This window comes from Phyllobates terribilis, unplaced genomic scaffold (genome assembly GCF_046119375.1).
Source record: "Phyllobates terribilis strain yellow unplaced genomic scaffold, ASM4611937v1 Scaffold_8__6_contigs__length_399053987, whole genome shotgun sequence".
NCBI lineage: Eukaryota > Metazoa > Chordata > Amphibia > Anura > Dendrobatidae > Phyllobates > Phyllobates terribilis.
The window spans coordinates 266,334,024-266,358,264 of NW_027362768.1; the positions used below are offsets into that span (position 1 = coordinate 266,334,024).

Consider the following 24,241-nt stretch of genomic DNA (forward strand, 5'->3'; position numbering starts at 1 on the left):
TGTCACGTACCCAAAAATGGTACCAACAAAAATGTCAACTCGTCCCGCAAAAAACAAGCCGCCACATGACTCTGTCGGCCGAAATATGGAAAAATTATAGCTCTCAAACTATGGCGATGCAAAAACTAGATTTTGCAAAAAAAAGCGTTTCTTAGTGTGTGACAGCTGGCAGTCATAAAAACCCGATATAAATCTGGTATCTCTGTAATTGCACCGACCCGAAGAATAAAGTAATCTCATCACTTATACTGCACGAGGAACGGCGTAAAAAATAAATAAAACCAATTCTTCACCTGCTACTGATTTGTTTATTATGTCTCCCAAAGATCGCAGTACGGCTCTGCTCACATTTATCCTGCGCTCTGCGCTGAGCACTTACACCAGAGTTTCCATGTAAATCACTGAAATACATGATTCAGACAGAGCCCATGACAGAAGATTCCCTGTAATGAGGCAGATATAGGCCACTGTGGATGCCGTCTAGCCTGTGATCCCACGGTGTCAGTTTTTTTAGGTGTGCATAGAAGTGCGGTTGGCCACAGTTTTGTGCACTTCAGAAAAAAAGGACACCGCTAAACAGAGGCCAGACGGAGTCCAGAGTAACTCTGCTGCCTCATTACAGTGAATGGATCCCGCAGGGGTTTCATCTGAATTACATCACTTGGAAATTTAGATGGAAACCCCGATGTAAGTGCTCAGCCTAGAGCGCCAGATAAATGTTACGTAAAATGTTCCCAATAAAAGCTTCAACTCAGTCCTCAAAAAAAGATAGTCCCCACTCAGGTCCGTCATCTGTTAAAAATATAAGGGACTTCCAAGTTACTGGTAGCAGAAAGGCTCTGGAAAAGCGAAATGGCCCTTGCCCCCCAAAAGAAATTCAGAAAATTTTGTGCTCCCAAATCCAAATGCCTATTCTACAATAATTTGTTCTCCAATTGTCAAATAGCGCTCCGTCCCTCCCAGATCTCGCCGTATGGCTAAGCGGTACGATACAACCACATATGGGGTATTGCCACTTTAAGAAGAAATTGTGTGACACATTTCGGCACCATTTTTACTCATTGCCCTGTGTGAAAATGTAAAATCTGAGGGTAAAACATTTTTTTGTGGTAGAAATACAATTATGTTTTCTTCACTGCCCAATGGTATAAATTTAAAAATTAAAAAATACTCACTACTTCCCTAGATGAATTCCTTGAGAGGTGTACCTTACAAAATAGGGTCACTTGTGGGGGTTTCTGCTGTTTCGGCATGTCAGCGACTCTTCAAATGTGACATGGTGTCTGCTGCCTATCCCAGCCAACATAGCGCTCCTTTCTCTTCCGAACCCTGCCGTACACCAAAGCAGTGGTTTTCCCCCACATATGGGGTATCAGCGTACTCAGGAGAAATTGCACAACAAATTTCATGGTGTAATTTATCCTATTACCCTTATGATAATGCAAAATTAAGGGATGAAAAACGTTTTTGTGGGAAAAATGTGAAAATTTTATTTTTACAGCTCAATATTATAAACTTCTGTGAAGCACCTTGGGGTTCAAGGTGCTCACCACACATCTAGATAAGTTCCCTAAGGGATCTAGTTTCCAAAATGGTGTCACTTGTGGGGGTTTCCACTGTTTAGGCACATCAGGAGCTCTCCAAACGCAACATGGCGTCCGCTAATTATTCAGACAAATTTTACATTCAAAAAGTCTAATGGCGCTCCTTCCCTTCCGAACCCTGCAGTGCGCCCAAATAGTGGTTTCCCCTCACATATGGGGTATCAGCGCGCTAATGAGAAATTGCACTACAAATTGTGTATTCCATTTTTTCTTGTTACCCCTGTGAAAATAAAAAAATTGGGTCTAAAGTAACATTTTTGTGAAAAAAAGTTAAATGTTCATTGTTTTCTTCCACATTCCAAAAATTCCCGTGAAACACCTGAAGGGTTAATAAACTTCTTGAATGTGGTTTTGAGCACCTTGAGGGGTGCAGTTTTTAGAATGGTGTCACTTTTGGGTATTTTCTGTCATAAAGACCCCTCAAAGTCACTTCAAATAAGATGTGGTCCCTAAAAAAATGTTTTTGTCAATTTTGTTGGAAAAATGAGAAATCGCTGGTCAACTTTTAACCCTTATAGCTCCCTAATAAAAAAAAATTTTGGTTCCAAAATTGTGCTGATGTAAAGTAGACATGTGGGAAATGTTATTTATTAACTATTTTGTGTGACATATCGCTCTGATTTAAGGGCATGAAAATTCAAAGTTTGAAAATTGCAAAATTTTCAAAATTTTCGCCAAATTTCCGATTTTTTCACAAATAAACGCAAGTGATATCGAAGAAATTTTATCACGATCATGAAGTACAATATGTCACAAAAAACAATCTCAGAATCAGGGGGATCCGTTGAAGCGTTCCAGGGTAATTACTTCATAAAGTGACAGTGGTCAAAATTGAAAAAATTGGCCTGGTCACGAAGGCAAAAACAGGCTCTGGCGCGAAGTGGTTAATTTACGCAAAGTGGGCACATAGCCTAATATCAGACCTTGCTGCATAAGGATCTGCATGTAGTTGTGTTGGTATCACTTTGTGTCTACAACAAAATGGCTCCTCACTGTGAGAGATCCTAATTCCTAAACTTCATTGTCTCTTATCCATTTGTAAACACCCAGAAAGGGAGGGGGGAGGAGGAGACATCAGACATGGAGCAAATCCAGCCCAGATTTTCAGCAGTCGTAATGCATGCCAGCTCTACACAAGGTTTTCATGCCAAATTTCAGTAGCTGCTCCCCCTAGTGTTTCAAAGTGGAACATATCAAACTTTTTAAATTATTTTTCATATTTTACTCCATTAAAAAAAATATGATAATATTGGAAAAACGAATCAAAACAATAATACTTTACGTTTTTGCAATTGTTGAAAAAAAATTTTTTTTAATGGCACCTTCCCTTTAAATCAGTTAATGGGGGTTTTGCATCAATGCAACTAGACATGGTTATATCCACCTGTCAGCAGTAATTCACCCCCTAAACTATATGCACATGAAGCTCTTTCAAAGACAAGTCCAGCAACACCTTTACATGGCCAGTCCCTGCCACTGTTACTGAGGAATTAGGGTTTGAATTGATGTGCAAATGAGGCAGAATCTAAAGCCTCTGTCACTCCAACTCTAATCTCCACCCAGTGCAGCCACCTCCTCCTGCTTGACTGTCAGCTCCTTTGCCTCAAGTCTTACATCATAGAGGCTGTCAGTCAAGCAGGAGAAGGAAGCGCAGGCGGGGAATAGAGCTGGAGTGACAGAGACTTCAGATTCTGCCTCATTTGCATATCAATTCAAACGATAATTTCTCAATAACGGAGGAGCGGATTGGCCATATAAAGGTATTGCTGGACGTGTCTTTGAAAGAGCTACATGGACCTATAAAAAGTCTAGGGGTGAAATCCTTCCTTGAAAGCTTTTTCTGAAGCAAGGGGCCATAGCTTGTATCAGGAAATATGGGTGGGATATTAAAGTTGTGTTATACATAATATTCTATGCTACTATTTAGTATAAAAAAAAAAATGCATTAAAGTTAAGTCATCAGATTCATGTCTGCATCATGGACAGCATGAATGAGGCTCTGGGTTTGAGATTGCAGCTAGGTATGTTTTCCTTCAACACTCTGGGGTATTTTAGAGAAAGCATACATTTAAATGATGGTTGGGACCTATGTGTCTCGGCTGACTAGTCCGAGGAAGGTCCCAGGCTGGCTTTTCCCAGCCCCTGTAAGTCAAAAAGATTGAGGCAGTGAGAACCCGTCCAGGGACCGGTCTCGGATTAGTCAGCCGATACACACATTCCCAGACCGGCTTTTAAAAGTTATGTTTTCTCTAAAGAAACCCAGAGTTTCAAAAGGAAAATATCCTTAGTTGCAATCGCATTTACACTGTCCGTGATTCGGACATTAATCTGATCACAAGTTTCCTTTAACTTTTATGCACTGGGTTTTATTCTGAGTAGTATAGAATGCCACGTAAAATGCAACTTGACTATCCCATATACTTTTCCTGTTACACACTATGGTTGGTTGGGTCAGAAAAAAAGTGTTCAAATGGAATCTGTCAGCAGGATGCCCTCCCGACCCCCAAACTCCTTATATGAGGATGTAACTCCGGTAAAGACAGGTCCAGCAATACCTTTACATGGCTAGTCCATTCCTACATTACTGAGAAATCAGGGTGTGAGCTAGACACACAGTGCTCAACCGGCTTTTAAATGTATGTTTTCTCTGAAACGCCCCAGCATGTTATGAGTAAAACATACCTGGCTGCAATCGCACAGTCCGGCTCTGATTCCTGCTAGATCGGGGCAGAATGAATCGGATGACAGATTCCCTTTAATAATTTGCAATACTTATACATTATTTTTAGAATATATTTTAGAAGCTTCTCTATGTAGATACAGTTGCATGGGCCTGACAATGTCTTTGCTACATCTGTACAGAAAATTTAGAAATGGAGACAGGTAATCCACTAAGGTTATGGTAGTTTGCTTACATGGATTTTGAAGAAGATCCACATGAAAAAACGCTTTAGATACACTTTTTATTGATTTCAATGGTTTATTCAAACAAAATGGTCCCCCCTCACTATAGGACAGGATGAATCTGTAGGAGCAGGAGCGGTGCTGAAACACGTTCAGGTAATATTTTCAATAAAGTGACTATTACTGAGCTATCCTGATGGTGGACTTTATGCTTCTGTCATACTGAAGGAGGACCATTTTTGCTTAAATATTTCACTATTGATCTATAGCCTGGAATAAAGGGTTTTAACCCCTTAAGCCCCGAGGGTGGTTTGCACGTTAATGACCAGGCCAATTTTTACAATTCTGACCACTGTCAATTTATGAGGTAATTACTCTGGAAAGCTTGAACGGATCCCCCTGATTCTGAGATTGTTTTTTCGTGACATATTGTACTTCATGATTGTGGTAAAATTTCTTCGATATCACTTGCGTTTATTTGTGAAAAAAAACGGAAATTTGGCGAAAATTTAGAAAATTTTGCAATTTTCAAAATTTGAATTTTTATGCCCTTAAATCAGAGAGATATGTCACACAAAAGAGTTAATAAATAACATTTCCCACATGTCTACTTTACATCAGCACAATTTTGGAACCAAAATTTTTTTTGTTAGGGAGCTATAAGGGTTAAAAGTTGACAAGTGATTTCTCATTTTTCCAGCAAAATTTACAAAACCATTTTTTTAGGGACCACATCACATTTGAAGTCACTTTGAGAGGTCTTTATGACAGAAAATACCCAAAAGTGACACTATTCTAAAAATTGCACCCCTCAAGGTGCTCAAAACCACATTCAAGAACTTTATTAACCCTTCAGGTGCTTCACAGGAATTTTTTGAATGTGGAAGAAAAAAATGAACATTTAACTTTTTTCACAAAAATGTTACTTTAGACCCAATTTTTTTTATTTTCACAGGGGTAACAAGAAAAAATGGACCCCAAAATTTGTTGTGCAATTTCCCCTGGGCACGCAAATACCCAATATTTGGGGAAAAAACACTGTTTGGGCGCACGGCAGGGCTCGGAAGGGAAGGAGCGCCATTTGACTTTTCGATTGTAAAATTTGCTTGAATAATTAGCGGTCGCCATGTTGTGTTTGGAGAGCCCCTGTGTGCCCAAACATTGGAGCTCCCCCACAAGTGACCCCATTTTGGAAACTAGACCCCCCCAAGGCACCTATCTAGATGCATAGTGAGCACTTGGAACCCCCAGGTGCTTCACAAATTGATTTGTAAAAATGAAAAAGTGAAAAAAAAAAACACTTTTTCATTTTTATGAATCATTTTGTGAAGCACCTGGGGGTTCCAAGTGCTCACTATGCATCTAGATAGGTGCCTTGGGGGGTCTAGTTTCCAAAATGGGGTCACTTGTTGGGGAGCTCCAATGTTTGGGCACACAGAGGCTCTCCAAACGCAACATGGCGTCCGCTAACAATTTGAGACGATTTTCCATTCAATTTGTTAGCGGACACCATGTCGCGTTTGGAGAGCCCGTGATGTGCCTAAACAGTGGAGCTCCCCCACAAGTGACCCCATTTTGGAAACTATACCCCCCAAGGATTTTATTAAGGTGTATAGTGAACATTTTGAACCCAGAGGTACGACACAGAATTTGTTTACATTAGGTCATCATATTGAATAAGTTGTCATTAGTCTTGAGCACAAGTGCTCGCTACTTGAGTTTGCATCGGGTACTCAGGTATGCACCATGTACAGCGTGTGCTCGAGTGACATGCTCGAGTCCCCGCCCGCATGTTTCACGGTTATTAGACACCCAAAACAAACATGCGGGGATCGCTCGTGCATGGCAGGCAATCCCCGTAAAGTTTTTTTGGCCGCGAAGCATATGGGGCAGAGACTCGAGCATGTCACTCAAATACCCACGATACTCAATGCATACCAGAGTACCCGATGCAAACTCAAGTAGCGAGCACTTGCGCTCAACACTAGTCGCCATATCGTCATCTTTTTTTCTTACTTTTGAAAAAAATCCCAACCCCATCACAACCCCAGCCCTAACCCTAGCACAACCCTAACCCTAGCACAACCCTAACCCTAGCACAACCCTAACCCTAGCACAACCCTAACCCTAGCACAACCCTAACCCTAGCACAACCCTAGCCCCAAACCCAGCCCTAACCCTAGCCCAATCCTAACCCAAGAGTTTATTTTTGACGCCGTTCCTTGTGCGGTATAAGGGATTAGACGACTTTATTCTTCGGGTCGGTGTGATTACAGCAATACCAGAATCATATGGGGTTTTTATGACTGACAGCTGTCACACACTAAAAGACGCGTTTTTTGTAAAATCTAGTTTTTGCATCGCCATATTTTAAGAGCTATAATTTTTCCAGATTTTGGCAGACAGTCATGTGACGGCTCGTTTTTTGCGGGATGACTTGACGTTGTTATTGGTGCCATTTTCAGGCACGTGACATTTTTTGATCGCTTTCTATTCCGATTTGTGGGAGGCAGAATAAACAAAAACCAACAATTCAGGAACTGTTTTTTTTTTTTTTTTTTTATTCTGTTCCGCGTGTGGTAAAATTGATAAGGTAGCTTTATTCTTCGGGTCAGTACGTTTACAGCGGTACCACATTTATATCGTTTTTCTATGTTTTGCACTTTTACATAATAAAAGCAATTTTATAGAAAAAAAATATTTTTTAGCATCGCTTTATTCTGAGAGCTATATCTTTTTTTATTTTTCGGATGATGGAGCTGTATGGCGGCTTGTTTTTTGCTGGACGAGATGATGTTTTCAGCGGTACCATTTTTATTTATATTTGTCTTTTTGATCGCGTGTTATTCCATTTTTTGTTTGGCGGTATGGTGATAAAGCATTGTTTTTTGCTTCGTTTTTTTTTTTTTTTTTTTTTACCGTGTTCACTGAAGGGGTTAACTAGTGGGACAGTTTTATATGTCAGGTTGTTCCGGACGCGGCGATACCAAATATGTGTACTTTTATTGTTTTTTTTTTATAATAATATTTATTGATGGGTACATTATATTTTTATTTTTGGTGGATTATTTTTTTTATTTTTTTTTTATATTTTTGCAATTTTTTTTTTATTTCACTTTCTGGAAGCTTATATAGTTTATTACTTTGTCCCACTCTGGGACTTTCACTTTTTTCTCTCTGATCGCCTGCATGGCACAGGAATACAGCACCATCCCTCTGCTATGCAGGCTGTCAGCGCCGGACAGGGAGAAGATTGTTTGGAGATGCACTGCGCATGTCCAAACAATCTTCCTGCTGTCTGGTGACCCGGATGTTGTCATGACGACATCGGGTCGTCATGGCAACACCCGGGAAGCCTTTGCAGACAGCGCTGGAAGCCGGAAGAGGAGGTGAGTATCTGCGATCACCTCCCCTTGCCCCCGCAATGCTGCGATCGACTTCGATCGCAGCATCGCGGGGGTTAATGTGCTGGGAGCGGTGCAGGACCGCTCCCTGCACATAGTATCGGGTGTCAGCTGTGACAATCAGCTGACACCCGGCGGCGATCGCGCCCGCACAGCCTGTGTGCGCGCGCGATCGCCATGACGTACTAATACGGGTCTGACTCTTAAGTCCCAGGGCACAGACGCGTATTAGTACGTCAGATGTTATTAAGGGGTTAACTACAGTGCAGCAACTTTTCACTTACTGGGAACGATTGAATGCCCAGACGAGGCCTTCATAGAGCCAGGCCTACATTAACAACTCTCGAAAAAAACATGATCAAATAATCCCCAGTAACGTTGGATATTGTATAAAAAAAAAATAGAATCTTTATTTGAAAATATCATTAAAAATTGGTTTACAGGTAAGTGGAACTCGATGGTAGTGAAATAGATATGCACATGTAAAAAGGAACATGCGTATCACCACTGGGAAAATGTAAGGTCGCTATATAAAGTACAAATCATAGTAAATACTGTGAGGTGTACTCACTAATAGGTCAATTTAGAGTATATCGCTAAAGTGCAAGATGTGACACCTATTATATTAGTAGATACTACAGGTTGTATATTGAAATGGGAGCATAAAATACCTGGTATGGTGTAATCACAGGGGTATAGGGTTCCCAGGGTGAGCGCACGTTTTTTTGTGCTGGTTATGTGTTAGCGATTATGTCCCCTTACTATGTAGTCCACCAGTGCAGATAATTTGAGGAGTACCACCATTGAATAGTATGTTGCACTGTCACCGGTTGAGGATTCTAATTATTTGCACAACTCTGCCATGTGAGCGTATGTCTAACAGACTCCATGAACGATCAGATACAATCCGCAGTATTCAATTTATTACACTAGGGAGCTCCACTATCTTTTCTCCTTTTTTTCGCTTCTTGGAATTAGAGGATTTCAATGGGAAATCCACATGGCTTTTCCTGCAGAGATTTTAACCTTATTGAGGAAATTAAAAGATGTGACATATCAGTTTTTTCAATGGAATGGCTTGTGAAGTCCACTCCAACCATGATCTGATCAAATCAAAAGAAAGAAAAGATACTTGGGTTTCCGACAAGGATTTCTCCTGAAAACTTCTTAGGCCACGGCCCCACTACCAGTATTTTGTCAGTATTTTTTCTCAAGAGTGGGAGTCAAAACCAGGAGTGGGTGATAAACGCAGAATTGGTGACTTGTTTCTATTATAGCTTTTCTCTGATTGTTCCTCACCTGGTTTTGGCTCCCACTCCTGAGAAAAAATACTGACCGAATACTGACCAAATACTGATAGTGGGGCCATGGCCTTAGGAGGAAAAACCCAGAGTGAACATATCCTAATAATGTAAGGGTAGTGTCCGATGGTGCAGGAGCCAAATGAGTGGATAAGATTACAGGCACACTGAGATTTTACCTGCAAACTTGTGTGCTCATTCATCCCATTGGTGTGAGAGGTCTTCAATAGTGTTGAGCGAATTTGTTCGGCAATTCAAATCTGAGTTAACATCTGCGTGACAGTGTGGCAAATCAGGGATGTTCATGGGTGGAGCCGATTTTTTTGGCGCGAACAAGCCGGAACCCTGAACACGAATTTGAAATGCCGAACAAATTCACTCAACACTAGTCTTCAACCACACATGGTAGCCACATGATAGTACCCATATACCATAAATCAACCCACATACCTGTACTTAAATCTCAGCTTGTGGACAATTTCTTTCATTTTATCCACCTGTTCTTCATTAGCTGGAATGATCTCGTGGTAATTAATTGTTCGAATGTCGTCAGCAAATGGGATGAAAATTAGATTGAAACCTAAATCCAAAAGACAAGCAGAAATATTAGAGTTACCATCTCGTTATTTCTTATTAACAATGATACTCAGATATAGCAACATGCTGTGATTAGTGGGGGTCCGGCCGCCAGAATCCACTCCTGATCTTAAAAATAGGCAGCCATAGATAAAAATAAGTCCTGTATAGGGAACCTGTCGGGTGACTCCTGCAACCTAAACAGCAGTCAGCATGAATCGTAGCCTGACAGCACGATTAGAGTTAGTATATACTCTGCCATTTCAGGGAAAATGCACTTTGAAGATCCAACCAAGGGCCATTGCCGGGCACCAGACCAGTCTGAGGAATTCTAGTGCTGCTAGAGGTGATTACCAGGTCTCTCCCCATGTATATGACCTCGAGAAAGAGAGAGACCGGTCAATCCCCTCCAGGAGTACTGGAGGCCCCCAGCGATCCAGAACATGGCTCTGCAACATAATCAACCTCCACCCCATTCATGCTCTATGCCACAACTAGTAGACAGCTAAACTCACAGCCCCTTAGACAATGAACGGAGGGATAACTTGCTATTTTGATATTAACCCTTTCTCTATCGCTTCATTGGGGGACACAGGACCATGGGGTGTATGCTGCTGTCGCTAGGAGGTTGACACTAGGCAAAAAAAGGAAAATAGGTCCTCCTCCGCAGTATGCACCCGCCTACAGGCACCAAGCCCACCAGTTTAAGCTTAGTGTCTGTAGGAGGTAGACCTGGATCTTCACAGATCCAACCCTGTTGTGTTTATTAACCTTTGTTTTTTCTCTTTCAGATACAGCTCTTCAGGCTAACAGGGAACACTGCGTCTCCTGTTAACCCACAAGCGACCGAGAGAGCAGTGTGGCTACCCCCACATCGCCCACTCTCGGACCCGCTGGGCAGGACTTATCCCCTGTCACCTTAGGGTGTCTCAGGGTGATTTCGGTGGCCAGTCCTAGCCTGTTCCCCACCCCAGCCCCGTCCTCGGAGCGGCCTGGGAGGGAGACGGTGGTCCCTGCGGGTTACCTTCCCCCAGTTTTCTGGGGTTGACACCGTCTCCTGCACTGTCCAGGACCGGACAGTGCGGGAAGGAGGAAAAGCCAGGATCCCCCCCCTATCCATGAGGGCATCCTGAGACCATCCTCAGAAGGGGAGAGGAAGAGACGACAGCCGGACTGCTAAGAGAGGTACTTTCCCCTGTCTCTCAGCTGTAGGTCCCAGTCCCCCGGCGTTACCTGCCCTCCTACCCCCCTCACCAAACATGGCGCTTAACAGCGCTTCCCTGGGCCACTCCCGCCTTCTTCTTCCATTATGCGCGGCAGATCTGCAGCGCTTTTCTCCGTCCGGTGGGCGGTCCCCCTCCGACGGCTATACGCCCCCTGCTATTTGACCAACCAGGGCCGAGGAGCATAGTGACACTTCCGTCACGCCCTCGAGCCTTCCGCGGACCTATCAACGGCGGGTTTTTCAAGGCCGCCCCCCTTTCCATCCGCCTATCGGAGCCTCGACGTGCCCCGTCATCAGAGCAGAGTCCTCTGCTCCTTCCCCTACACCGACGCCATCACTCTGCCGCACGCAGCTCCCTACTCCGTCGGCACCTGATTGTGAACCGATCCAGCCTCACCTTCGGAGCCTATCAGGGGGACACGGGACCGCTTCTCTGCAGGATCGGGTAGGCTCTGTCCTGACACGACCCACACCCTTTCCTGACCACAGGCGTCCTCCTCTGTATTATCCCTGGCCTGGCACATATGCCCAAACCCAGGGAGCTCTCAGTCGGTCTCTCTCACATTGTCACATACTACGACTGTACTCTTTGCGGTACTAAGTGGCCCGTGGGTCTCACTACAGCCTTCTGCTCGACCTGCAAACCTCCCGCCATGCTGGCACCCCAGGATCCCCCCCGCCGCCCAGGTCAAAGGAACTCCCTCCCCTCCGGAGTCGGCTGTTGCAATGTCCCAGTCTGTCTCTGACCTCACCAACGTTTCTCAATCTCTGGTGCAGGTCTTAGAACGCTTGCCAGAACGCTTGCCTATGTTATCCACGGCCACCAGTGCTCCGAACGTCCCCACAGACGATTCGCAAGCACCCCTGCCCCCTCCTCACCTCCTCACAGGGGCAGACTGACGGCACGTTCTCAGAAACGGACGCACACAAGCTCATCCTCCAGCTCTCCAGATTCCAAGATGCTCCCTGCGTCTCACACCTCTTCCCCGGAGGTCGCCCTGGGATCTAACTCGGCATCGGATTCAGACTCTGGTTCAGACTCAGACCAGTATTCAAGGATCCAGGACATGATTGACAGCCTTATTACGGCAGTCAATCAGACGCTGCATGTTAGAGAAGACGAGACTCCTTCTCAGGACTGCTCAGTTCCGTTAAAAAAAAATTAAGCGGCGCGCACGCACTTTTTCTAACCATGCAGAATTTGACAGTGTCTTTCAAAAGCAGTGGGAGCATCCAGAAAAGTGCTTTACAGGAAAGAAACAGTTAAACATCCTATACCCCTTTAACCGTGACCTTGTCAGCAAATGGAAGGAGTCCCCATCTGTGGATCCTCCCGTTTCTCGCCTTTCGGCCAAGAAGGTACTGTCTCTTCCGGACGGTTCCCCTCTTAAGGATACCACGGATAGACAGGTTGAGGCCCTCACTAAGTCAGCCTTTGAGGCTGCGGGCACCTCCCTTTGCCTCAACTTGGGTATCAAAAGCGGTGTCCGCATGGGCCAAACAGCTCAGACAGGGCATCCTAGCAGGGGCCTCCCCGGACGATCTTACCGACTTAGCAGATCAACTCGGCCACGCAGGGAAATATCTACTTACGGCGTCCCTCGACTCCGCTGCATGCTCAGCCCGGGTTTCCAGCAATCTCGTTGCCTTACGTAGAATTCTTTGGCTTAAAGCCTGGAATGCCGACCCGGCTTCCAAAAGATCTCTAACTAATCTTCCTTTTCAAGGCTCCAGGCTGTTTGGATCCAAGCTAGACCAGTTCATCTCTGATGCTACTGGGGGTAAGAGCACCTCTCTCCCCCAGCCCAGATCCAAACGCCCTTTTCCTAGGAGACGCCCCCTTCAGTTCCGGTCCTTTCGTCAGTTCGCTCAACTGAACCCCTCCTCTCAACAGAACCGTACTCCAGCATGGCGGGACAGTCGTAAGCCCTCCTTTAGGCCCACACCTAACTGGCGCCCAAAGGGTCGCTCCTCCAAGTCCTCTGGATCACGATCACGATCCAACAGGTTTTCCTCAGCATGACGGGTCACTCCCACCTGGGACCTCTCCCAGGGTGGGCGGCCGTCTCCTTCTGTTCCGAGATTCTTGGCAATAGAGGATGCCTGGGTCAAGGAGATTGTTACTTCCGGCTACAAGATCGAGTTAAACTCCAGCCCATGATCGCATTTTATCAGGTCCTGCCCCCCTCAACCATCTCTGCTTCCCGGTTTCCTTCAAGCCATCGCCTCCCTTCTGCGCTCAGGAGTCATAGTCCCGGTTCCCTTTCAGGAAAGGTTTTCCGGTTTTTACTCAAACCTCTTCGTCGTCCCAAAAAAGGACGGCTCACTACGTCCGATTCTGGACCTCAAACAGCTAAACCGACATGTACGCATCCGACTGTTCAGGATGGAGTCCCTCAGGTCGGTAATAGCCTCGATGGAAACCGAGGAATATCTATGTTCAGTGGACATTCAGGATGCGTACCTTCACATCCAAATCTGCGCATCACATCAGAAGTTCCTTCGCTTTTACTTCAGGAACGCGCATTACCAGTTCACTGCCCTCCCCTTCGGCCTCGCCAGAGCCCCGAGGGTTTTCACGAAGGTCATGGCGACAGTTATGGCCATTCTTCGAACAAGGGGAATTGTAATCATCCCCTACCTCGACGACCTGTTAATCAAAGGCCCCACGTTCAGGGACTGTCTCCACAGTCTCCATATCACCTTGAACACACTCTCTCGGCTAGGCTGGCTGATCAACACAGACAAATCCTCCCTGGTCCCATCCCAACGCTTAACCTTCCTAGGGATGCAGTTCGACACGACTCGTGCCCGGGTCCTCCTTCCGAGGGAAAAGATAAACTCTCTACGGCAGGGGATCCACATCCTCTCCGACCCAAGTTCACACTCCCTTCGCCTATGCATGAGTGTCCTGGGAAAAATGGTAGCAGCCATGGAGGCAGTTCCGTTTGCCCAGTTCCATACCCGGCCCCTTCAACTAGCCCTTCTCTCAGCTTGGGACAAGAATCCGTCATCTCTAGATCGACGCATCAGGTTACCTCATCAAGTAAGACAGTCGCTAACCTGGTGGTCCCGCCCTTCTTCCTTCAGACCCGGGAGGTCATTCCTTCCGCTTCGCTGGCAGGTGGTCACGACCAATGCCAGTCTCATCGGTTGGGGGGCAGTTAATCAGCAACACACGGTCCAGGGCCGGTGGAGTCCCCACGAAGTCTTCCTACCCATCAACATTCTGGAGATAAGGGCGATTTACGTTGCGTCACTGGCAGAAGATCCTGGCAGGGTTCCCAGTTCGTGTACAATCGGACAATGCCAAGGCCGTGGCATACATAAACCATCAGGGAGGAACGTGCAGCAAGCCCGTTTAAAAAGAGGTGGCAAGAGTGCTATTTTGGGCCGAGAAGACGTTTCCAGCAGTCTCAGCAGTCCACATTCCAGGGGTCGACAATTGGGTGGCCGACTTCCTCAGTCGGCAGGGCCTCGCCTCAGGAGAATGGTCTCTCCATCCCGAGGTGTTTCACCAAATCTGCTTACGGTGGGGCACGCCGGACGTCGACCTCATGGCGTCCCGGTTAAACCACAAGGTTCCGTCCTTTGTAGCTCGGTCCCGCGATCCGCTAGCAATCGCCCAGGACGCGCTAGTCATATCATGGTCACAGTTCCAACTGCCCTATCTCTTTCCACCTCTACCTTTGATCCCTCGAGTCAAAAAGATCAAGACAGAGGGAGTACCAGTTCTCCTAGTAGCCTCAGATTGGCCCAGACGCGTCTGGTACGCAGATCTGGTAAATCTGCTTGTCGACTCCCCCTGGAGACTACCAGACCGTCCGGACCTCCTCTCTCAGGGTCCTATTCTTCATCAGAGTTCTCGTTCTCTGAATTTAATGGTATGGCTGTTGAGGCCGCGGTGTTGAAGAGGGCGGGCTTTACTGACAATGTCATTCAGACCCTAATTAACGCCAGAAAACCCGCTACCTCGCGCATATACCACAGAACTTGGAGAGCCTTTTTTCGTCACTGCGAACAGGATCAGCTGGCTCCTATGTCTTTTTCTTTGCCAGTCATTTTGGCTTTTCTTCAGTCTGGCCTAGAGGTGGGGACTCTCTCTCAGCACTCTCAAAGGCCAAGTTTCGGCCTTGTCCATTCTATTCCAACATAACTTAGCTAGCCGTTCTCAGGTCAAGACGTTTCTACAGGGGTGGCCCACCTGGCGCCTCCCTATCGCCCTCCAGTGGAACCATGGGACCTTAATATGGTCCTAAGCGTCCTACAACAGTCTCTGTTTGAACCTATTCAGGACATTCCAGCCTCTCTTCTTTCCTGGAAGGTGTCTTTTCTGGTGGCTGTTACCTCTATTAGAAGGGTTGCAGAACTCGCGGCCCTCTCTTGTCGGTCGCCTTTTCTAGTATTCCATCAAGACAAAGTAGTGCTCAGGCCAGTGCCTTCCTTTTTGCCAAAGGTGGTTTCCGCTTTTCACATTAATGAGGACATTGTTTTGCCTTCCTTTTGCCCGACTCCAGTGCATCCACGGGAGAAGTCCCTGCACAAACTGGACCTGGTCAGAGCTCTACATGTATAACTTTCTAGAACGGCCTCCCTTCGGCGCTCGGAAGCCCTTTTTGTCATCCCTGAGGGGCATCGCAAGGGTCTTCCTGCTTCCAAGTCAACCATCGCCCGTTGGATACGTTCGACCATTTTGGAGGCATATCGCATCTCGAACAAACCTCCCCCTCCCCGAGTAAGGGCTCACTCCACCAGGGCGGTGGGGGCCTCTTGGGCGGTCCGCCATCAGGCTTCGGCCTCTCAAATCTGTAAGGCCGCAACGTGGTCTTCACTCCACACCTTTTCAAGGTCCACATTTATTCTTCGGCTGATGCCAGTCTTGGACGGAAGGTCCTGCAGGCGGCAGTTGCCGCAGTCTGACCTAGTCTGTGACTATCTTCTGTTCTCCCACCCAGGGAACTGCTTTGGGACGTCCCATGGTCCTGTGTCCCCCAATGAAGCGATAGAGAAAGAGGGATTTTTGGTACTCACCGTAAAATCTCTTCCTTGGAGCCTTCATTGGGGGACACAGCACCCTCCCTGATTTTGGGCATATGTCCAGTTGGCCCTGTTGGGCATCTCATTCAGTTTTCACGGTTGTGCCCCGTTGGGCATTGCATAGTTTGTTGTTTTATGCTACTCCTACTGCTTTAGCCACTAACTGGTGGGCTTGGTGCCTGTAGGCGGGTGCATACTGCGGAGGAGGAGCTACTTTCCTTTTTTTGCCTAGTGTTAACCTCCTAGCGACAGCAGCATACACCCATGGTCCTGTGTCCCCCAATGAAGGCTCCAAGAAAGAGATTTTACGGTGAGTACCAAAAATCCCTCTTTAATTGTATTAATTTGCTCACTTATTTTAATCTAGTCATGTAGTGTATGTTTGTACCTAGCCAGTCTCTGGACTCAGGACTTTCAAGGGTTATAGAGCAATCTGCAGTGTAAATGAGTGTTACTCCTCCACAAAGTGTCATTGGCAGGAACGGAAATGTATTGCTATGTAGTAAATTCAGGTTGTGCCAACAAATAGAAGAAACAGGTCCCTGCAATCTTATCATAGGAACATACTAGTACACACGCTAGTGCTGAATGTATGGTGGGAAAGGCTGGAAAGGTGGAAGCACTTTTGACTTGACCTGCTCTCTTCACGGAAGATGATTTCAGCATTCAGGCTCCTGACGTCCCCACAACATTTCAACTCACAGGTCCTTTATCTTTGCTCCCACATGTCTATCATATATTTGTACATGAAGTTGATCAGAGAGCAGAATTCAGGGGGAGGAGGAGTGGACGTATAATGACAGTACTTGGCAGTTGCTTATTAATATGCATGAAACTTTTCTAAAAGTATACTACAGACTACAGGGGTGTCAAGGATGCCTACAGATGTTACTGGGTACTTGGCCATCGCTGACAGTCACATAGAGAATGAATGGAATGGAGATGTGCAGCGTGATCTGCGCTCTAATCAGGCAGGGCTCTGCAGAGCCCCATTCTACAAATCAGCAGGGTCCCAGTAGTTCTCACAGAGTGCAAGCTCTCCTGTCTACAAAATAGCGCTGGATGGAGGAGCATGTGACTGATGGACAGGTCTGGGCATGATGGACAGGTCTAGTCAACTGCCCCTCCATCAACAGCTATGTTGAGAAGAGGAGCGCTGCGTGGAACTAACAAGCAGGCAGCGCTTCACAAAGGAGGAGATCTGTGCTGATCCTGCAATACGTAGATTAGTAAGTACCACATGAAGTGGACACCCCCTTTAATGTTTGCATTGGACACAATTAATCAATAACCCCCTTTTTATAAAGGATTAATAACAATCATATTCCCTTCTTGCTTCCTGTGGTAAACACTATAAATCTTAATTTAATGCTCTCACCAGGAGGTTTCAGTGGTACATTTTCATCATCCAGCTTCTCTTCCTGTGGGACCAATGCGACAAAACGAGGAGGTGTATTTCTGCGGGGGGTGTACCTGCAAATGGCCATGACCTGTCGCTTCAGGCATTTAATAAGCAGAGCCTGAAACAATGTGCTGCTTCCTAAAGAGAGAATTCATGTACAGGTTAGTACACAACCATCACAGGAGTTTAGTCTGTTCACTTCATCATTTCTGATAATATATTATTTGGAAATTGGAATTACTTAAAAGAAGAAATACAAAAAAGTGGCCGGGAGCAACAATGTGCTATGAGAAAATTAGGAGACATAGGTAAGCAATCATCAAAAACACGACATTTTCTCATGTGATTATTGGTAACATCATAATGTATTTTAGTTTGATTCACCTCTGCTGACATGTGTTATCATATTTATACCATTATACGTAATAATTTATGTATATTACAGCTGGCTTTTTGTATTGATGCTTTTTTACAATTTCACTTGTAGAATACCACCGTGACCAAGGTCCTGGGAGGACCAAAATATTGGTGGTTTCTTCAAGTATTCTGTCAATTTGCATCCTGTAACAATCCATTGGATTGAAGAAAACACAAGTTATTGCAGGATTAATGACAGATATCAATAAAGAAACCTGTTGAGTGTCACAAGTGCTAAAGTTTACTCTTGATGATTACAAGTTGGGAATGCTTTCCTTTTCCCTGTGCAGACCATAATTCTATACATTTGTGGGGGGAATATGCTAGATAATATAGTTTTGAGATTAGAGCAGCCTTGGCACCTATTCAATCTGTGTGTAAAGAAGAGAAAAGAAGCTGCAAGTACAAGATGAGCTGGCAGTCCTGTGCAAACAGGGACAAGACAATCCAATTACTTCCATTTTAAGATTCAGGATAAGTCTGTAGTACAAACAAGTGAATTGGAAAGAATTCATAAATGTACTACACGACTTGGAGTGGATCTTAGGGCAGTGTGAAGCTTTGATTTTTCACTGCATGTAAGCTTTAAAAGGAACCTGTCAGGTGATTCATGCTGCCGAAACCACGAGCTGCAAGAATCAGATCCTGGCTGTATGATTGCAGACAGGTATGTCTTCTGCTGAAACTACCAATAGAAAAAAACTGACGAGCACCTCCTAACTAGTGTGAATAGGTGCCAGCTAAGAAAACAGTTATAAAAATATATATAGCTGCACTCTAGGTTGCTAGAATGGTAAATTTAGACAATTGGCACTCCATTACTGCCATGTCATTATCACACTAGTTAGGAGGTGCTGGTCAGTTTTTTTCTATTCGTAGCAAACTCCTGTGACATGAGCACACCTATTCCCATCAGTCGTAGGTGGTTTTAATTAGCTAGTTCCTTCCTGCCACATAAATTGTAGGCTTTTTAGTCCAAGAGAGGTGTCTTTTTTTCAGGACAGGGACCCAACAATAAAGGTACACTTTGATGTTAACTGTTGGGCTCATATACATTGGCCAATTTATGTGCTAAGTACCTTCCTTCTACTGTATATTTTCCTAGAGCAAATTTTTTTACTCTTCCATTTCTCTAAAAATTACATGTATACATTATGTAGCACTTATCTATTGCTGCTGAAACTGGCATTTCAGAAATAAATATATTTCAAGGATCCAGCCGGGCACCAAATACACACCGCCATGGCATAATCCCAATTTTGGGTGAAGTATCAGAGTTAAAGGGCTTTTCTGATTGGGAGCAAAAAGGGATCTGGTGGATAGAACAATTAATTACAAACTCTGTCCTTTAAAGTTTTCCACAGCTCCAAGAGGAATTCAATTTATCGCTTCACACTTTTGCCCAATACCTACAAATCCGACGTGCTCTTTCAGCTCAATGGGGTCTGATGGATCCTGGTATACAACTTCATCCCCTAATAGATACCACTGCTTCTACAGATCATACAAAGGGTTTATAAATGACCATTGTCATCTCGACTGGATAATCACCCTCTGGCACTCAAAGGGAACCTGTCACGTCCTAGTTGCTATGTACCGTATTTTTCGGCCTATAAGACGCACTTTTTTCCTTCAAAATTTGAGGAAAATGGGGGGTGCGTCTTATAGTCCGAATGTTGGGGGGGGGGTGATATATATATATATATATATATATATGCTGTGTGAAGGGAGCGGTAGCGGTGGAGGAGCGGGGCACAGGAGGCAGCAGCCGCCTGCTGCAGCCTACACTGTCCCCGCTGCTAAAGAAAATTAATATTCATGCTCCTTAATAGCGGCACACCGTGTATCCGCAGCGCGACTCCTGCTGCTACCGGAATCGCCTGTGTCCGCTGTTAAAGTGCATGAATATTCAAACTCTCTCCAAGCCCATGGGCGTTGGGAGGGGTGAATATTCATGCCCTTTAATAGTGGACACACAAGATAGCCCAGCAGCAGCAGGAGCTGCACTGTGGCTACGCTGTGTGCCGACTATTAAGGAGCATGAAGTCACTGCTCCCCGCGCACACAGTCCCGGCGTGGGGAGTAGTGACTTCCGGCAGCTGATCTCTCCTTGTGAGCTGATTATGGTAGTGACGTCATGCGCAACTCACATGGAAAGATCAGTGCGGGCAGGCAGGACGCAGCGCTGGAGTAGAGAAGAAAAGGTTGAGTAGGAGTGTTTATTTTTTTTATGTGCAGCATGATGGGCATGAGGCGTGCCACGCATACCAGGACAGGCATGAGGCGTGCCACGCATACCAGGACAGGCATGAGGCGTGCCACGCATACCAGGACAGGCATGAGGGCTGCCACGCATACCAGGACAGGCATGAGGGCTGCCACGCATACCAGGACAGGCATGAGGGCTGCCACGCATACCAGGACAGGCATGAGGGCTGCCACGCATACCAGGACAGGCATGAGGGCTGCCACGCATACCAGGACAGGCATGAGGGCTGCCACGCATACCAGGACAGGCATGAGGGCTGCCACGCATACCAGGACAGGGATGAGGGGTGCCACGCATACCAGGACAGGGATGAGGGGTGCCACGCATACCAGGACAGGGATGAGGGGTGCCACGCATACCAGGACAGGGATGAGGGGTGCCACGCATACCAGGACAGGGATGAGGGGTGCCACGCATACCAGGACAGGGATGAGGGGTGCCACACATACCAGGACAGGGATGAGGGGTGCCACGCATACCAGGACAGGGATGAGGGGTGCCACGCATACCAGGACAGGGATGAGGGGTGCCACGCATACCAGGACAGGGATGAGGGGTGCCACGCATACCAGGACAGGGATGAGGGGTGCCACGCATACCAGGACAGGGATGAGGGGTGCCACGCATACCAGGACAGGGATGAGGGGTGCCACGCATACCAGGACAGGGATGAGGGGTGCCACGCATACCAGGACAGGGATGAGGGGTGCCACGCATACCAGGACAGGGATGAGGGGTGCCACGCATACCAGGACAGGGATGAGGGGTGCCACGCATACCAGGACAGGGATGAGGGGTGCCACGCATACCAGGACAGGGATGAGGGGTGCCACGCATACCAGGACAGGGATGAGGGGTGCCACGCATACCAGGACAGGGATGAGGGGTGCCACACATACCAGGACAGGGATGAGGGGTGCCACACATACCAGGACAGGGATGAGGGGTGCCACACATACCAGGACAGGGATGAGGGGTGCCACACATACCAGGACAGGGATGAGGGGTGCTATACATACCAGGACAGGGATGAGGGGTGCTATACATACCAGGACAGGGATGAGGGGTGCCATGCATACCAGGACAGGGATGATGGGTGCCATGCATACCAGGACAGGGATGAGGGGTGCCACGCATACCAGGACAGGGATGAGGAGTGCCATGCATACCAGGACAAGGATGAGGAGTGCCATGCATACCAGGATGGAGGGCTACCAGGATGGGGATGGGGGCCACGTATAAAAGGAAGGGGGGGGCATATATACCAGGAAGGGGGATATTGTCAGAATTGGGGGACATTACCCCTATACCAGTGTCAGCAGAAGACCCCCTTCCCCTTAAAAGTGCATCGTGAACACATTTTTTGCTTAAATTTTTTTCTACTTTCCTCCTCTAAAACCTAGATCCGTCTTATGGTCCAGTGCGTCTTATAGTCCGAAAAAATACAGTACTCTGCCCCCATTGCTTTGCTAGTGATGCAATGTGCATCACTAACAAGCTTTTTTCATTAAAATCGGTGGTAGTATAATGATTTTATAACTTTACATGTTCTAAAAAAAAAAAAAAAAAATCAACTCCAATCTAGACACAACCTTGCCGGGAGCAGTATTCAAACACATGGGCGGCGCCAGCAGTGAGTGAATGAGAGAATCACACCCCTATGACTGAATACAGCAGGTAGGACAAAGTATATATAAAGTTATAAAATCATTATACTATCACCGATTTTAATGAAAAAAGCTCGTTAGTGATGCACATTGCATCACTAACAAAGCAATGGGAGCAGTGTACATAGCAACTAGGACATGACAGGTTCCCTTTAAAGCTAAATGAGAGGGGGATGTAGGCCCTATATCGATGGAGCAATGGAGAGAGAACTGTTCCCAAATTTTCTCCCTGTGAGGCCCAAAGGCTCTCAACTACATTTAATTCACAGAGTATACAAAACTCCAAGCTTTTTACACAAGATAGGATATCGCCATGACGCAAAATGCCCTAGGTGTGGGATTGATGAGGCACATTTGATGCATATGATGTGGGAGTGTAGACAGATAGGCCCATTTTGGAATGAGGTCATATCCTGGATAGAAAGGGTGAATGGAGAGAAATTGTTAACAGATCCCCATGTAAGTATATTGGAAATATTTGAGGATGGAGTGGATCATGATTTGCCCCTATTCATAGGCATCTCTCGTATCTTATTTCAAGCACATAAACTTCTTGTATTTCGCTGGTTAGACACACAACCTCCATCTATGGGAGAGCTACAACGAAGCATAAATAATATAATCTGGTTGGAAAGAGGAGTCTATCATAAATGTAACTCTATTCGCAAATTCGAAAAGATATGGAGTCCTTGGTTGGATCCTCCAGGGCTGCACACAAATCTTCTAATTAGAGATAGAATATTAACGATCCCTTTGTTAGTCAGTTTTTTATCTTCCTCCCCTTCAACAAATGTAATACTCTGTTATTCTAGAACTGCTCTGAAAATGGTTCTCTCTAGAGTGTTGGGATTTGGGAATTGAAGTTGAGATACTTTGTTCATGTTTTATACTATGCAATTACTATGTCATTTATTTTATTTGAAAGATGGAAAATTTGGAGTTTTCAATAAAAATTATTTGATTAAAAAAAAAGATCCAACCGGGAACAATAGCTGGAGACGAGACTAGTCCGGCTCTTCCCAGCGCCGCTGCAGGTGATTGACAAGTCGCTTTCTCGCGTATGCATAGTGAGAGACCTATCAATTGCCTCTCAGTGCTGGGAAAATCTGGCTGGGGGTGGCACCTGACGGATCTTCAAAGTCTATTTTCCAATAGTTTCGTTGATACAAGCAGGCATAAGGTCATAATGGCTTTAAAGGGGCACTCTGATGTCTGGCTAAAATCAGAAACTAGTGTAAGAGAGTAAAATAAGCAACAGGGTCATGCCCTCATTGGTTTACATTAGGTTGCTAACTAGCAGTGCTTGTATATCCTGAGTATACGCTTATTCTGCGACTGTGCCACATTTTATATTAGCCTTCAAGACATATCCAAGAGCAAACAAGGGTAATGGGGCAACTATCATTAAAGAACTCCTCAAAACGTATATAATGTGTACGTGTACATGGAAAACATTGTTAACTTGCAAATCACTTTTAATATAAGAAATACTAGAAATGGCTGAAAAAACTGTACAATCCATCAACTAATTTGTGGACTCATTACTGTTATGTTAGCTTTAAATATTACCTCTCCTGTACTGATGACAACTTTAATCCAATATTTACCACCCACCAGCTAATTAATTTACAAAATTGGATCTGACTTGGCCCTTTTACATATATCACCACTTTTTCTGCATGCACGCACTTGGTGACATTAAACAAATGTATTAGGAAAGTGTCTAAAAACAGTTGCAACAGCTACACGTTCATTTCAGAATTGCTTTGGTTAGCAAGCAATGTTCAGATAATAGAGAAGAAAAGCTGGAAAGAATTTAAAACTCCACCGCTGCCCTTCGAGCCATAAAAGCCAAGGAAAGTAGTCTGCTAATAAACATGCTGGTACAGCCTGGGACTATTGATGGCTTTGCGGAGCTGTCCATGTGAATTAAAGCAATCATGCACTATGTCTGGCACATGAGGCCATTCTGCGCTGCCTGTGGCAGGAGGGACAGTCACAGTGCTTCATTCAGGATTATATATTACTAAGAAGGGAATCAGATAGACACCAAGGGAATGGACGCAGACACCAGCACAAACAACAGAGTAACCACTCTGTCCTGTAGACAACCAAGCAGCATGACAAAAAAAAATACCGTAAGGCATGAATGTAGGTCTACAGTGGACAAATATGGTAATAGCAGTAAGTGATGTGCCATGTCATTAAGAAACAGTCCTTAAAGGGGGTATGGTGAAGTTGTCTATGGAGCAGCTCTCCTCACTTCCTGGTTGCTTGGGGGCGGGCATCTCTCCTTGAGTGACAGTTCTGGTGAATAGCTTTGTCATGCTGCAATAAATTAACTAATGGTCTGTCAGTGTTTGTTCCAAGGCTATGTGCCCACGATGCAGAAATGCTGCATATTTTTTCCGCTTCTCCCTGGCAGGAAAAGAGCA

At 45.6% G+C, this 24,241-nt stretch overlaps 1 protein-coding gene across 2 annotated transcripts in view; it reads right to left on the minus strand.

Annotated features, from left to right (window-relative positions):
• Nucleotides 1-24,241, minus strand: part of XRCC6 (X-ray repair cross complementing 6) — a 61,121-nt gene that overhangs the window by 11,327 nt on the left and 25,553 nt on the right. For both annotated transcript variants that reach the window (XM_073644216.1, XM_073644217.1), the window contains exons 9-10: nt 17,430-17,591; nt 9,664-9,793 (exon numbers count right to left, since the gene is read on the minus strand). In XM_073644216.1, coding sequence (XP_073500317.1) covers nt 9,664-9,793; nt 17,430-17,591 — 292 coding nt within the window. The remainder of the gene's footprint in view (nt 1-9,663; nt 9,794-17,429; nt 17,592-24,241) is intronic.